Source organism: Engraulis encrasicolus, chromosome 12, assembly GCF_034702125.1.
Source record: "Engraulis encrasicolus isolate BLACKSEA-1 chromosome 12, IST_EnEncr_1.0, whole genome shotgun sequence".
Lineage (NCBI taxonomy): Eukaryota > Metazoa > Chordata > Actinopteri > Clupeiformes > Engraulidae > Engraulis > Engraulis encrasicolus.
In genome coordinates, this window is record NC_085868.1 from 42,271,951 (window position 1) to 42,289,281 (window position 17,331).

A 17,331-nucleotide genomic window follows, 5' to 3' on the forward strand; every position below is an offset into this window, starting at 1 on the left:
CAAGTAAAATAATGGAAATGCTGTGTGCAATCCTGCATAATCCTTCACTTCCGGCAGATGTATAGTGTCATGGCATTTTGTCTCTCAGTGTATTTTTTGTACTCAGATTTGTTCCAGTGTAATTGAGTAGGCCTACTTGGGTCAAAATGCACTCGTAGGCCTACAAGTGAAAGTATTTTTTTTTTAAACGACTTAAAAGCTACTCAAGTACAATACTTGAGTTAATGGAATTAGTTACTTTCCACCCCTGCTTTTATTACGGTTTCACTACAGTTACAAATGAAAAGTCATATTTTATATGATATATTCAGTCACAAAGGGCTCTAGTGATTTGAAAAGCAAGACTGCCGTCCACTGGCAAATCACTGCAATCACACTAGTTCCTGTTAGTTCTAATAGGCACGTGACATATATTCTCCAATAGGTTGCTGGCACACATTCTGGTTGCGCGCGAACTGAAAGTGCCAGAATCAGAGGAAGATCCACTGCTTCAGGATGTCTGTAAAAAGAAAACGAATAAGCCATGCACCTCAAGAAATACCATCAACTAGTCAAGGCGAAACGTTTGCTGGAGGCGATGCAGTCCACGAGTTCGTCGAGGGCTCCATATATCGTATTAGAATGCAAAACTTTCTGTGAGTGTTGGTGACTTCCTGAAACAATCCACCGTATTGTTTGCTAACATGACATTAGCAACTGCTTTGGCTGTTCAGCCAGTTACTACTTGTTTACAGGTTATATATTGAAATTGAACTTAACAGTGTTATCGATGTTAACTCTTATTTTGTAAGGCTACAACGCATTACATTTTCGACAGTGAAATATTTATTCGTCTATTTAGTAGCGTCAGTCTATTCACCTCAGGTGTGAGATGTGTTTTTGCCACCTTCCAAAATAACATGCAGTCTATTATGCCAGTGCCATCTGCACAAAAGTGACTGGCCACAGTGAGTTTAACAATCATGTTCAACACTCTTCCCCCGTATACCAAACTCATAATTATATCTTGTCGGTTATGGCAGAAAATTGCCACCTATCTATGGGACCTGTCAGGTATGCAAATGTGTTTTTTAGCAGGTAACGTCCACTTTGACACTAACCAGGTCGAACTTGATAGAAGAGTACGTTCTTTTGTGGCAACCTGAATTGAGATAAAGCTTGGTAATATACAAGATGACAGGTCCTTGCATGGACAGAGAGGAGCCAGTTCCATTTGGACTATTGGTAGCACATTAGGGGTGAAGTGTCAGTGAGATGAGGACGAGACACTGGGTTGGAATGGTCATGAACAGTTTCGTTAATGTTTTACTCGGTACAGGTTACAGTCGTATCTCAGACGTGCGTGTTTCCCACTGCTGCTGGCTGTCACCACCGTGGGAATCGCGAGCTTACCATTACATTGTTTGTTATTGTTATTTTGTTAATGTTATGAAACAGAACAGGGAATTGAACCATTTCAATCCCTTGCTATAATTTCAATGATGCAGCCACAACTTTTAAAGTTCCAATGAAGCCAACTGCCAATGCATCACACATGATATATGCTATACATGGGTTCTCAATTTTTGTTTTACCCTGGCTGCGCGACCCTGATTGCGCACAATTCTCCCTCTGATTGTAGGACACCGCTGGCGCTGGCGGACAAAAAAAATAGCTCACGTGGTGGTCTGCCAGTGTCTTGCCCCTCATCACAACACCATGTTTATTATAAACAAGAAAAACCCATGTATACAACATGTTGTACTGAAATGCACCTGTTGTCATGTGAGTATTGCAACTTTCAGGGGATTGGGTGTAGTAGTAATTACCTGCATGTTCCACTCTCCTGTCCTGCAGCACATATGACTTGGCAGAGGTCTTCCCTGGCCCAAACCTCAATATGATAATCGGAGCCAACGGAACCGGGAAGTCCAGTATCGTCTGTGCCATCTGTCTGGGATTGGCTGGCAAGACCACCATCCTGGGCCGCGGAGACAAGGTAGGCTCCTCCTCCCCAGGTCACTGCTGCTAAGATTACGTTCTCATGGAGATCAACTAATGTCCACTTGGGGCTGTAAACTAACCGGACAAATAGACCAGCCACGACGCGATTGAAGCGACAGAGAATCGCTTCTGTGCAGCAAGAGCGATTCGAGCGATTGAAGCGACTAGCATATGTCCAGGAAAAGCATTCAAACATTCCCATTGGCTGTGGTCACTGACCTCTATACAGTCATTGGCTGGTCGCCGAACCGCGTCATAGAAAGTTGAAAGGATTTCAACTTCAAACTGTCGCTCTCGGCGTGCAAATCGCTCTAGTCTCCAGAATCGCTTTTGTCGCGCGACTCAATACAAAGTCAATTACTTCCGTCGCTCGCCTCGCTCTTGTCGCGCTAGGTGTATTTGTGCGGTAACAGTCATGACTCATTACAGTATTTCCAATATTTGAATTGAAATTGAAGCAATTTATTTCTTATTTACTTGCATAGTCATAACTACATTATATGAATGGGATAAACAATGACTGTGTGCACATGAGTAAGACTGATAACACAAAGTCACGTGTGATTGATGAGGTGAGAGAACACGATAGAAAACAGAGGTATATAGATATGATTCTTGAATACATCATTCACGATTATGTAGCAGGCAGCAGTAAAATGTGTGTGTGTGTGTTTTTTGTTGTCCCTGCAGGTGGGCTTATACGTGAAGCGGGGATGTGCAAAAGGCATGGTGGAGATTGAGCTGTTTCGTACGGGGGTGAACCTGGTGGTGCAGAGGGAGATCCACGTGGACAGCAACCAGTCGGTCTGGCAGCTGAACGGCCGTCCGGCCAGCCTCAAGCAGGTGGAGGAGGAGGTGCGGGCCCTGCACATACAGGTGGCCAACCTCTGCCAGTTCCTGCCTCAGGTGAGACACGCGCGCACACACACACACACACACACACACACTCACACACTCACACACTCACACACACACACACACTGGAGGAGGAGGTGCGAGCCCTGCACATACAGGTGGCCAACCTCTGCCAGTTCCTGCCTCAGGTGAGAGACATGCGCACACACACACACACACACACACACACACACACACACACACACACACACACACACACACACACACACACACACACACACTGGAGGAGGAGGTGCGGGCCCTGCACATACAGGTGGCCAACCTCTGCCAGTTCCTGCCCCAGGTGAGACGCGCGCACTCACTCACTCACTCACTCACTCACTCACTCACTCACTCACTCACTCACTCACTCACTCACTCACTCACTCACTCACTCACTCACTCACTCACTCACTCACTCACTCACTCACTCACTCACTCACTCACTCACTCACTCACTCACTCACTCACTCTCACACACACACACACACCGGAGGAGGAGGTGCGGGCCCTGCACATACAGGTGGCCAACCTCTGCCAGTTCCCGCCACAGGTGAGACATGCGCGCGCACACAGACACACACACACACACACACACACACAGACACACACACAGACACACACACAGACAGACACACGCACACGCACAAACCTCTGCCAGTTCCTGCCCCAGGTGAGACACAAACATACGCACGCACGCACGCACACGCACACACACACACACACAGACACACACACACAGACACACACACACACACACACACATACACACACGCACTGGAGGAGGAGGTGCGGGCCCTGCACATACAGGTGGCCAACCTCTGCCAGTTCCCACCACAGGTGACACATGCGCGCACACACAGACACACACACAGACACACACACACACACACTAACCTCTGCCAGTTCCTGCCCCAGGCGAGACACAAACGCACGCACGCACGCACGCACGCACGCACGCACGCACGCACGCACGCACGCACGCACACACACACACACAGAGACACTAAGCTCCTTGGTTCACAACCTCTGCCAGTTCCTGCCCCAGGTGAGACACAAACATACGCACGCACGCACGCACACGCACACACACACACACACACAGAGACACTAAGCTCCTTGGTTCACAACCTCTGCCAGTTCCTGCCCCAGGTGAGACACACACACACACACACACAGGGCTTTCAACACTGAATGTTAATCACATGCTCCCATGCAGGTTCAAGAACTTAAAGGGGCATTCCACCGGTGGAGACATGAATATGTAGTGAAAGCAGGTCATATAGTAGAATAGTAGCATTCTTATTTGGTGCCTTCTTGGCTGAGAAAAGGCAGAAAATGACTTTTTGTTGCTTGTGGATTTGTGACAACAATCCACATAATGCATTGCAATGCTCAAGTTCCACAGGCCACACCCAGGCAGCTCTGCCAGTGACTTACTGGAGCCTCAATGCCAGTGATTTTAAAAGCACTGGCACACTGATCTGTGATAGGTCTGTTAGCGCATTAGTTCCAACTCCCTATAGGGGGGGTTGAAAGGGTGGGAAAAGGGCTTGTTGTCTCAACAGAAATCCACCTCTCTTATACTTCCTCCTACAATGATGCAAAATGACGATTTTTACATCATTGTTGGAGGAAGTGTGAAGAGGTGAATTCGGATTTCTCCTGTCTCAGTGGGAATTGAGAGAGTGTTGCACGACCATTCAAAAGTATGACTGGGATTGTATCTTAATATGCGACCTTGCCTCCTCCACTTGCGCTTGTCTCCTCGTCCCGCCTCCTGGCCCCTCCTCCGTGGAGAAAACGATAAAGTTTCCCAGCTGTCAGCCTAGCCACAACAACTTTTGAGGGACTGTTTTTCATTCACCATCCCAATTGCAAATGAGAAAAAGACTCTACAATTGAGCTTTTGCAAGATATTGAAATATAATGCTGTTGTCAGTGATGTCATCATGACGAGAAGCAAGTGGAGGAGGCAAGTGGAGGAGGCAAGGTCGCATATTAAGACGCACTCAGTGTGTCTAGCAATGGAAAGCCTATTGCAAATGGGTGGAGTGTCCCTTTAATACCAACAAAGTCACTTGTGACACCGAGTGACCTGCATGCCGTGCCTAGGACATGCTCAACCCGGAAGTGACTCTGGCAATCTTTTCGTCATAATTCCGATGACTACCAAGGCCTGGCGGTCATCCGAAACTCTTAACCCTTGTTCTTGTGTGTGTCTGTGTGTGTTTAGGAGAAAGTAGGCGAGTTTGCGAAGATGAGCAAGATTGAGCTGCTGGAGGCGACGGAGAAGTCAGTGGGGCCGCCAGAGATGTACAACTTCCACTGTGACCTCAAGAGCTTTCGCAACAAGGAGCGAGACCTGGAGGTACACTCACGAAATAATGCTTTCATGCACTTACACATATTAACCCTATCGCACCGGACACATCATATTTGATTAATCAAATTCAAAGCCCTGTCCCCGCTGACACGAAGAAAAAAAATCGATCTCAAAAACATCTTGCGTGTCATTTCCTAACGTCCTGCAGTACACGGAAACTGCCACAAGAGAGCAGCGCTCAACAGCAAGTTGACCACAGCTCGGCACAGGGGTAGGAGCGGTTTCCCTGACTGACGCTGAGATATTGTCAAATTGTAAAGAGTTTGTGTACAAATTTCCGAAATATAACTCGACATCCTTTAATTTGAACACTTGCTTTGTGCAATTAATCAAGGAAGAGTTTATATTTTTACACCGTGTTGCAGAGAGATCGTGCTAAAACTGATGAAACAAATAAGCACCATCCGGCGGTGGCAGGAAGTCAGCCATCAATGCATTTTGCCATAGGGAAACTTACAAAGCATACCACGACGATCATTTAACAAAACACACAAGTTGTTTTACTTCAAGACAAAGATATTGCCTTAAGAAATGTAATGCAAAATGTTGAAATTATGATCTCGTAAAAAATGCATTGAAGTGAATGGAGAAATGGTCCAATTGTAGTAATGGACCCATATATTCAAATTCCACATCAAAAATGAATAATGATCTATATTACACTCATAAATAGGTTGTTAAGCATTCGATCAGCTATGTTTTTACATAGATTTTAAAAAATTACCCAACCAGGCTGTGGGAAATGTAAAATATGGTCCTGCTAAAACAAGGATAGGCTAAAAAAAATGGCAGGATCTCACTAAATATTTAAAGATAATCCTCAAATTAAATTGTCTGACAACTTTTTTAAATAAAAAAAAGTTGTAAATGCATTAAAAGTCATTTTTCAATGGTCATGAAATTGGCCTGGTCATTTCTTTAAAGCCTGATGCATCATATATGATGCATTAAATATCTCAGTGACCTTAACAAAATTTAGATATTTTTTTTTCAAAGCTCTAGCCTCGGACAATGCCCCAGGCCCTGAAACTGGCAGACCAATCACAATGCAGGAGATTTGTTTTGAATTTTGGGATGCATTTGTTTTGAATCTTTGGATGCAAAGCGGGCGGGGTTTTGATCAGAGTGTTGGCAACAACGGGTTGTTCCCATCAACAATCTTCCGATGTCTCATTGGTCGGGGCCAGACTAAATATTCACATTCACATTTAATCTCAGTTAGTCACATTAAGTCTGGCTTGCCAGGCTACTTGAAATATTCAATTGAAGTCCATTCAGTTTCAATTTATTTGGGACCATGTATAATTGAAACATATATGTTGACATTTCATGTATTGTACGTACCAGAGTAAGCCTCAGGCTAATTGACATCTGGCACTTCCGTGCCTTGCTTGCAGGACCATAGACATCAAAAACATACGCACATACACATCAATACACTAAACATTTTGCGGTTGCGATTTGCCATACACGTTTAATTTCAAAAGTTCTTAAAAGATTTGAAACAAAAAATGTCTGGAGTAATCCCATCACTACAACAGGATAATCACTTTTTCTGGTGTGTGTGTGTGTGTTTGTGTGTGTGTGTGCGTGCGTGTGCGTGTGTGTGCGCGCGCGCGTCCGTGTGTGTGTGCGCGTGTCCGTGTCCGTGTGTGTGTGTGTGTGTGCGCGCGTGTGTGCGCGCATGCGTGTGTGTGTGTGTGTGTGTGCGTGTGCGTGTGTGTGTGTAGAACGTGTGTAAGGAGAAGGCCAGCTTCCTGAAGAAGGCGATGCAGAGGAACGAGAGGAACAAGCACGATGTGGAGCGCTACCAGAAGAAGAAGAGACACCTGGAGCTCATACAGCTGCTGGAGAAGAAGAAACCATGGGTGGTACGTACACACACACACACACACACACACACACACACACACACACACACACACACACACACACACACTAACCATGGGTGGTACGTACACACACACACACACACACACACACACACACACACACACACACACACACACACACACACACTAACCATGGGTGGTACGTACACACACACACACACACACACACACTAACCATGGGTGGTACGTACACACACACACACACACACACACACACACACACACACACACACACACACACACTAACCATGGGTGGTACGTACACACACACACACACACACACACACACACACACACACACACACACACACACACACTAACCATGGGTGGTACGTACACACACACACACACACACACACACACACACACACACACACACACACACTAACCATGGGTGGTACGTACACACACACACACACACACACACACACACACACACACTAACCCTGGGTGGTACGTACACATACACGCACACACAAACCATCGATATTAACTGTCTATTGTGTTTTTGCACCGCATCTTTGCATGTTGACTTGTGTTCCACTGCGCAAACCTTGTCATGTGACAAAAGTGGTTTTCTGCGGCGTTGAGGAGCACAACTTAACTTAACTGCGCAATTCAACACTGAATGCACTGGGTTGAAAGTTTAAAAAATTAAATAAAAAATAAATAAAAGTAATCAAATGTGTGTGTGTGTGTGTGTGTGTGTGTGTGTGTGTGTGTGTGCCGTGTAGGAGTATGAGATGGCGCGTAAGGAGCTGGAGCAGGTGAAAAAGGACCGTGAGGAGGCCAAGAAGAGCCTGAAGGAGCTGAAGGACCAGCGGGCGCCCATGCTGAGGAAGATCCAGAGCATAGACCAGCGCCTCACGCCCATTCATGACCAGATCAAGGAGATGGTACAGACGGCACACTGCTCAGCACAGCACACGTTTTACGTCTTTATTTTGGCCAGGGGGCAGTCATGGGTGAGCGGTTAGGGCGTCAGACTTGCATCCCAGAGGTTGCCGGTTCGACTCCCGACCGGCCAGGTTGGTGGGGGGAGTAATCAACCAGTGCTCTCCCCCATCCTCCTCCATGACTGAGGTACCCTGAGCATGGTACCGTCCCACCGCACTGCTCCCCATGGGGCGCCACTGAGGGCTGCCCCCTTGCACGGGTGAGGCATAAATGCAATTTTGTTGTGTGCAGTGTGCAGTGTTCACTTGTGTGCTGTGGAGTGCTGTGTCACAATGACAATGGGAGTTGGAGTTTCCCAATGGGCTTTCACTTTCACTTTTTCATTCAAGGTGCCACTTCAAATTGTATAAAGTCCTCCAAGGGCCGCACTAATAACAAATAACAGGATTTCCCTCTGCACTTTAGGCCTGTATTGAAGACGCCCCCCTTTACAACACACCACACCATCATTAGGTCCCCTGAAAATGTTACCTCTTTTTCGAATTAAGAATTAACGTAACACACAAGGTCAGTATTGGACATTTTTGCGGAAATTCCGATCAGATCTCTAAATTATGCTCATATAGGAACCCGATGCTCAGAAAGATGCTGAATATTGACCAGCACCTGACTCCCATACATGACCTAATCAAGGACATGGGACACACAACTTACAACACCTACAGCTCACTTAAATGCTTTCTGGGCTGGCCCACTTGTACAATTACGAACATACTTCAGGAGCATTTTCTGCCCTCTTATTACACACACCACACGCACACACACACACCCACACACGCATGCACACACCCAAGCCCATACTGTCTATAACCAAATCAAAAAGATTGTGAAAACACAACACATGTGCACATACGATACCCACACTCTCACACCTGTGTGTGCAGTACTGATGTTTGTGCGTGCAGTACTGATGTTTGTGCGTGCAGTACTGATGTTTGTGCGTGCAGTACTGATGTTTGTGCGTGCAGTACTGATGTTTGTGCGTGCAGTGCTGATGTTTGTGCGTGCAGTGCTGATGTTTGTGCGTGCAGTACTGATGTTTGTGTGTGCAGTACTGATGTTTGTGCGTGCAGTACTGATGTTTGTGCGTGCAGTACTGATGTTTGTGCGTGCAGTACTGATGTTTGTGCGTGCAGTGCTGATGTTTGTGCGTGCAGTGCTGATGTTTGTGCGTGCAGTACTGATGTTTGTGTGTGCAGTACTGATGTTTGTACTTGCAGTACTGATGTTTGTGCGTGCAGTACTGATGTTTGTGCGTGTTTCTCTTTGTTTGTAACCCACAGGCAGCCAACATCAGAGAAGCCACTCAGAAATGCAAACAGAAGCAGGACCAGCTGGACAATAAAAACAGACAGGTGTGTGTGTGCGTGCGTGCGTGCGTGCTTGCTTGCTTGTGTGTGTGCGTGCGTGCTTGCTTGTGTGCGTGCGTGCTTGCTTGCGCGTGTGTGTGCGTGCGTGCGTGCCTGAGTACATAGATGATGGCAGCACATTACCGTCCATTGATTTCCATAACAAAATTCTGCTCCTTGATAACATGACCAACTATATTGTGTCTTCCACAGTAGCCTTGTTCATGTCTTCATGCCTAGATTTAAAAAAAAATGTTTCAATTTTGATTTATTGCTCCAATACTTTATCAGGCATGAAAATCCCTCACCTTTTGTCGAATTTCGCCGTTTTGAAATCAAAATGGGTAATTTCTGTGAATCGTGTAGATCCGAGGAGAAAATTTTAGGGGGGGGGGTTGGGTGTCGAGCGAGGAGGAAAGTGTAGCGCCAAGTTACTGTATCATTGTGTAGCGCTCTACCGCAGAAAACTTTCCACAACTGACAATGACGTTTGACCAATCACAGCATTTGTTGCTGTCGGCACAGCCAATAACGTGAACGAGCTCAATCTAAGTCCCGCCCTTCATACTTATATTTGAAAGCGTTTTAAACAGGTGAAGCTTTGGTCTGCGGGGCTGGCGTGGTTGTATCAAATATCTTTCTTTTTAGTTCTAGAACATCTCTGATTATAAGAAAATGTCCAAACGATCTGTCACAGATAGTCTACACGTTTCCCAGAGAGGTAGCTATTTGAGATCATGATTCTTGTTATGAGAACATCAAGACGCAAGCATTTCGATGAGAAGGGAGTGGATGTAGTTAGCCACAGAAGTTAAGCTGTTTTCCTAATAATTTGAAACCGCATTTGCCCTGCCCACGTGAAAAAGTATTTATTCTCAAAAGAGCTCCCTTAATGAAAGCTTGGGTAGGCTTACGGCACGTTTTCCTGACGGCTATTTTAACGGGTCTGTGCGCTACGGAATGGCGAAATAGTATGCGCTACGGCCGGGGAAGAAGCGCATATCTACGCGAGGCATCCAACCTGCTTCGAATGCTGCGGCTTCTTATAGCACGCACGAGAGAGAGAGAGAGGGAGAAAGAGCGAAGCCTAACTTAGTCAATCGTTTGACACGGGACAAATTGTTTAGGAATCATGCCAAGTTTTTTGTAATCCCTTGGTAGCCTACATCTAAATTACATATTAAAAATCTAGTGGAACACGGTCAAACAGTTTTTTTTCACGGTCAAAGTTGGAGCTTTCCTATTATTTTATTTTTTAATAGGGAAACAGATATACTAGATGAATGGACTAAAATTTCAGTAGGCCTAGTTTATCCAAACTGTGTCAAAGATTTTTTGTATTACAAGTTGTCTGAAATATGATGATTAACTGTTCAAACGAGATCACAACCAGGCAAGCGTTGAGTGGACATTGGATAGTGTTGAGAGGAGGGGGTGCTTAGTTGCCATTGGGGGGCATTAGTCTATTTTATTTTTAAGGGGGGCATTGGCAGGGTTTTGATGAGGTCAAGGGGGAATTTATTTTTTAAAAACATCAGACATGACAGCATGACAATCATGAAGTAACGAAGATGGTTGACAGTTCTTCTTATGTTCACTGTCCCTGGGTCGCTACAGTATGCTCAAAATTCATCATTTAAAGACGGTTTTAGCTAAATTTTCTCCCATGGGAGACCATGCCCCCAGACCCCCCTAGTATGACTCAACACTATCCCCCAAAAACGCCACTGCACACCACACATTCGCGCGCACCGCTGCAGCACACACGCCGCTCCGTGCCACCGCGCCACGCCGCACCTTTCTCACCTTTTTCACCCCTGACCCGTTTTCATGCCTGCTTTATACTTACACGTGTGTGCGTGCGTGCGTGCATGTGTCCACAGATCGAGGACATCAAGCAGTCTGTGAGCCTGAAGCAGGCGGAGGAGGCGGATCGTCAGAAGCGCATGGGCAACACGCGACACCTGATCAGCGACCTACAGGCAAGTCCCCAGCAATACACCCGTCCAGGATGCAATACACTCGTCCCAGATGTAATACACCCAGCAATACCCCCGTCCTGGATGCAATACACCCAGCAATACACTCGTCCCAGATGCAATACACCTGTCCTCCCTGATGCGATACACGCGTCCCCGATGCGATTCACCCGTCCCCAATGCAATACACCCGTCCCCGATGCAATACATCCGTCCCCGGATGTTGGTGCTCTGTCAATTTGAACTGCATCATATTGAGGCAGTAGGGGTGGGCGATATGACGATATTAAATCGTGAATCGTGAAATCGAGTACGAGATCGTCTTGAATCTGCCAAAGTGGAGAAATCGTTTCGATCGTCTTGTAGTGACCGATGTTTACAATCAGTATCAGAGGGATGTCTATTAGTGTTGTCTTTGTTTTATTCTTTACATTATTGAATTACAATTGTGCACTTTGAGAGTGTCCTCAGTATGTTTAATTGATAATTACAAATTGTAAGTATACAGTATAAAATGCCTGTTTTTTTTTGTTGTTTTTATTTATTTTGATGGAAGATCATGATAAAAAAATCAGAATTGACATATTCTGTTAAAAGATAGTGATCTGACATTTTTGCAGGAGGCAGGGATACAAAAAATTAAACGTAGAAGTCATAACGTTAACATCATTTTTCAACGCTTCTTCTACGATTTATGGCTGCAGGCCCAGCTGCAGCAGTGCGGTGACCATGGAGACCTGGGTCCCCGCCTGGACGAGCTGCACTCCCAGCTGAGAGCCAATCAGGAGGAGAGGGGACGCCTGGAGGGGGAGAGGGCTGACCTGCGCCGCCAGAGGGACCGAGACGTGGCCGAGCTCAGAAGTGAGTGAGGGAGACACTGAGCTCCCTTACGTTACCTCAATAATCGGGTTATTGGAGTAAACAGGTTATTAGAGTAAACTGTTTATTGTCGTTTACATGCAGTCTTTCGGTTACATGTGTTCCACTCAAGTGTGTGACACAAAGCTAGAATTCAAGGCTTGTGATTGGCTACTTATCATTCTAGAATGACAATAACCTGATATTCACCCGATTATGCTGGATACATGTCTTGAGAAATTAGTTTATTCGCCAAAAACCTACCTGTGCGCATCGGATTTCTCATAAACCGATAACAGCAATAAACAGTTTTATTCAGTTTACATTAGCACTTGAATAAACCGTTTACTCCAAAAAACCTGATCAAAACGGTTTATTGATGTGCATATAAACAGGCTCATTGTGTAGGTGTGCATGGGTGGATGGGCTACTGTTTGTATGGTCAAGGAATTGTCTATCAGAGTAAGATACTCCAAACTCCTCCTACCCAATGCAAAGGAGTGTGCTCAGTCAAGTTTGGTCTCCTAAGGGTGCGTTGTCCCCTCCTTTTTCTTCTCTTTCGATGGCATTTGTTGATGACAGTAGATGTTCCCTACCACCATCTACATTGCAAAGGGAACTCCATTTATTCTCAGCCTAAAGTCTAAAGCCTAAAGCCTAAAGTGGCATTCACCTGATGTAAGATGAATCCAGGAAACATATTGGCTTTGCTGTATCTTACGGTAATAGACAATTCTTTGGTATGGTCTTAATATGTTAAAACACAGAAGGGACAGAGACAAACAAATCAGAGGGACAGAGACCTGGCTGAACTGAGAGAGAGAGTGAGAGACGCAGTGTAGATTTGCATGGGTGGGGCACTGTTTGCATAGTCGTAGCCTCTTTGTGCAGATGGGCCCGCCGGCGGCCCAGTTCACTCATTACTTGGACAAGGCTGTGACATGAATTGGAGGTGACTCAAAATAACACTTTCCAGAACATGCAAACGCACACACCATCATACTGTAACTTGAGAACAGTTTGATCTATCAAAACTGAACATCATTGTGTGCGCGCGTGCGTGTGTGTGTGCGTGTGTGCGTGCGTGCGCCTGTGTGTGTGTGTGCGCGCCTGTGTGTACTGTAGTGCTGCAGACCATCATAGTGTGTGTGTCCGTGTCCTTGTCCTAAATGTGTGTGTGTGTATGTGTCCTAAATGTGTGTGTGTGTGTGTGTGTGTGTGTGTGTGTGTGTGTGTGTGTAGTGCTTCAGAACCGCATGCGTGGCCTGGAGGACATGATGAACCGTAAGGAGGAGAAGCTTCGCTCTCGCTTCAACGACACCCACAAGGCCCTGCTGTGGCTGCGGCAGAACAAGGAGCTCTTCCAGGGCAAGGCCTACGAGCCCATGATGCTGGAGGTACCAGGATATAACTTTATTACATGTACTTTATATGTACTATATATTACAAATACAAAAAGTATAATATAAAATATAAAAAGTATATTATAAAATATATAAAAATATATATAAATAAAATAAATAAATAAAATGTAGTCTTTTTATCCTAAGGGATCTCGGAGGGTTTCTGTTCTTTTACCCAATCCCATTCATTTGATACAGAGTTTAGGAACGCTACCAGCAGGGTTTTTTTTTTTTATTATTACTTATTATTTATTTTTTATTTATTACTTTCCCTCCCAATAGTTCTGTGTGTGCATGCATGTATAGAGTGGCATCTATGATGCAGCATTCATCTGCTTGCAACTATGTCAAGATCCATATCCTTGATGGTCTGTACGTGTACTGTGTCTATGTGTGTTTATAGATTCGAGTAAGGGACACTCGCAACTCCAAGTACATTGAGAGTCACATTCCCGTCAACGACCTAAGAGCCTTCGTCTTCCAGAAAGCTGAGGACATGGAGAAATTTATGTCAGAGGTGAGAACGCAATATACCAGGGGCCAAAATAAAAATCTGGGACAAAGTCATGGGCCAAACTCAATGTCTATTTTAAAAAATGAACTGAAATGGTGAATGCATGCACTTCATACTCTTCATACTAGTTTAGATGTGCCTTCACATATTGTGCCTCATATGAGTGTGTGAGCTTTTTCATTGGCCTTGGGCCCACTCATATTCCTGTGACACACACCAAATTTAATGTTCAAGTTTTGTTACACCATACATGAATGGTGTGACATCCCTGCAATACACCACAAATGTGATGTTCTTCCCCCTTACCAATCAGAAATTTATGATTTTACGACCCGAAATGTCATGTGCCTAATTAGTGTCACCATAGGGAAAAAAAAACATATGTACATCTAGTAAACACTAGAGGGCAGTGGAAAATTAATTTCAAATGTACCGCTGCTTGTGAGCTTCACTGATCATGTGCATATGTTTGTTTGTTTGTTTGTTTTAGGTGCGAGACAAACAGGGCCTGCGCGTAAATGCTGTCATCGCCCCCCAGGAATCCCATGCTACCAAGCCCCCCAGCAGACCCCTGGAGTCTCTCAGGTGTGTGTCTGTGTTCAAGATTCTTTGCCCCACCGTGTCGCCAGAGAGAGTAGAGAGAGAGAGGTTCCATTGGCCCATTGTTTCCGGGTTCTATTATTGCAAGGGGGGGATCCCCCTTTAGGCAGACCAAAGGAATGTTCTATTCATTCTAGGAGCATTATGACACGCCCCTTTAGGCAGACCGGAACCTGGTCACATTAGGTGCCCATAGAAACCTATTATGTTGGCATATCTCTATATACTTAAATAATCTCTGGTGTCGCTATCAGTAGGGTAACAGTGCGGCCGACCGGGGTTCGATTCCGGCTCGGGTCCTTTGCCAACCCTTTTCTCTCTCCCCACTTGCTTTCTGTCATTGTCTTCACTGTCCCCTCAAATAAAGCCCAAAAAGCCTGTTTTGTTTTGCATTCTTTCATATTTTTTCGGTAGTCAATGTTTAAATTACTAGTGTGTGTGTGTGTGTGTGTTTGTGTTTGTTTGTGTTTGCAGGAGGTTTGGCTTGTTCTCGTACCTGAGGGAGCTGTTTGAAGCCCCGGAGGAGATCATGAGCTATCTGTGTTACCAGTACCGCGTCAACGAGGTTCCTGTCGGCACGCAGCAGACCAAGAACATGATTGAAACGGTACGCCTCATGCTGTGGGGTGTGCGTGCGTGCGCGCATGCGTGTGTGTGTGTGTTGACCTCAATTGAACACATTATTACTGTATCATACATTTTAAATTCAAATTATTGTCTGTTTTTATGTGTTTCGGAGGCTGAGATATTTATGTTTTTATAGGCTGAGGGCACCTTTTTACCAAAAGGGCTCCGGCATTTACCAGGCGTTTTTTGAAGCTCTTAATTGTGTTACCAACCTATATGTGAGTGTGTGTGCTTTCCTGATCTGTGTGTGTGTTTGTGTGTGTGTGTGCGCGTGCGCGTGCGTGCTGCCCTCAGGTGATCCGCGAGTCCCAGTTGAGGATGATCTACACTGCGGATGAGAAGTACACGGTGAAGAAGTCGTCCTACTCCAACAACGTCATCTCCAGCAACTCGGCTCTCCGCCCGCCACAGTTCCTCACCGTCACCATCGACGCCGAGGAGAGGAGGCAGCTCCAGGACCAGATCAGGGTGGGTGCTAGGGGTGTTATAAATAACAATCGAAATGCATTGATGCATCGATCCTACGGCCGACGATTTAATCGTATCGTATCGTGGGGCATTTATAAGTATCGAAAATAATCGAATCGCTGGCCCCTAATGGGTGTAAGACAGTGTGAGACAGAGACAGACGGGGAGAGAGAATGTGAGATATACTCTGATGTTTGCATGTGTTTGGTGCGCCGCCTTGCGCAAACCCTGCTGGAAAAACATGATTTCCTTGGCGGAGGGAATAGGAAATGTGATGGAGCCTTGGTAGCTAAGGCAGTGGGTATTTCTCAGTGAAGTGTTTCTAAACTTGCTAGTGCGAGTAACGCCCATTTTTCGCGGATTTCACCAAATGGAGTATCCAATATCTAGTTCTAAGTAGGGCTGCACGATTATGGAAAAAATCATAATCACGATTATTTTGGTCAAAATCATAATCACGATTATTGATTTTTGCAGATTTTTTTGAAAATTATAACAAGACGAAATATAACCAAGAATGAATTACATACGGGATGAGCAAAATAAAATGAATTGTAATAATTATGTAAAGGCAATAGCATAAAACTTAAGTGGACACTCAGATTTCTGGCCAGAAACACCAGCCTGTCAGTATGTTCTGGCTTCAAGGACGCTCTCAAAAGTAGGTCACTATTGCCACGATTAAATTGATTTCGCTATTTTATCACGATTTTGATTATTTTTCGATTAATTGTGCAGCCCTAGTTCTAAGTGTAATTGGGAGGGAAAGTGGAAAACAGCGATCCTAGCGGTTACGTTCCAAACACCAGGATGATCCTATTGAAACTCCCATAGACAAGTTTTAAAAAAAAATCCCACAAAGATATGACTTGGAACTATAACACCAGACACATTTTTCAGCGTACACAATAGCATGAACTACTACCTGTGAAAATCTCAAGTCATTTTTTGCCCTTTTAAGAAAAATAGAAATTGTGCCAATCTGGTCGGAAACGGACTACAGCTCCCAGCATGCTGTGCTTCGCGCCTCGTTGACAACACAGAGAAACAAATGAACGCGAACGAACGCAAGTTCTTCGCATATCTTCACATTCTTGTAATCCTATGAGTTCCACATTGTCTTCTTATTACACATATATACACGCGATCATTTTGGTATGGTTTTAAATTCTCTAGTAGATATGATGGCTTCTGTGGTGACGAGTAACCACCTCTCTGGCTCATGTTTGGCTGTGCTAATTTGGCTATGCTAATTACATGGAGTAAACAAGCCACACATGCCAGTCAGTGTAGTTCTGTATTAGCTTTTTAAAGAATATTAAAATCAGCTCAGATCAGTGAAAAACCGAACATTTTACCACCTGGTTCGATAAAACGGGCCAACATGCCCATAATATGACTGCCACTACTTCTACTTCGTC

General features: G+C 45.1%; 1 protein-coding gene across 1 annotated transcript in view; it reads left to right on the top strand.

The window, feature by feature from the left end:
• Window positions 1–454: 454 nt before the first annotated feature.
• Window positions 455–17,331, top strand: part of smc5 (structural maintenance of chromosomes 5) — a 27,751-nt gene continuing 10,874 nt past the window's right edge. The window contains exons 1-14 of the mRNA XM_063212272.1: window positions 455–635; window positions 1,837–1,978; window positions 2,674–2,889; window positions 5,114–5,248; window positions 6,994–7,134; window positions 7,890–8,051; window positions 9,396–9,467; window positions 11,345–11,443; window positions 12,145–12,301; window positions 13,541–13,695; window positions 14,105–14,218; window positions 14,706–14,800; window positions 15,290–15,422; window positions 15,737–15,910. Coding sequence (XP_063068342.1) covers window positions 496–635; window positions 1,837–1,978; window positions 2,674–2,889; window positions 5,114–5,248; window positions 6,994–7,134; window positions 7,890–8,051; window positions 9,396–9,467; window positions 11,345–11,443; window positions 12,145–12,301; window positions 13,541–13,695; window positions 14,105–14,218; window positions 14,706–14,800; window positions 15,290–15,422; window positions 15,737–15,910 — 1,935 coding nt within the window. The 5' untranslated portion in view covers window positions 455–495. The remainder of the gene's footprint in view (window positions 636–1,836; window positions 1,979–2,673; window positions 2,890–5,113; window positions 5,249–6,993; window positions 7,135–7,889; window positions 8,052–9,395; window positions 9,468–11,344; window positions 11,444–12,144; window positions 12,302–13,540; window positions 13,696–14,104; window positions 14,219–14,705; window positions 14,801–15,289; window positions 15,423–15,736; window positions 15,911–17,331) is intronic.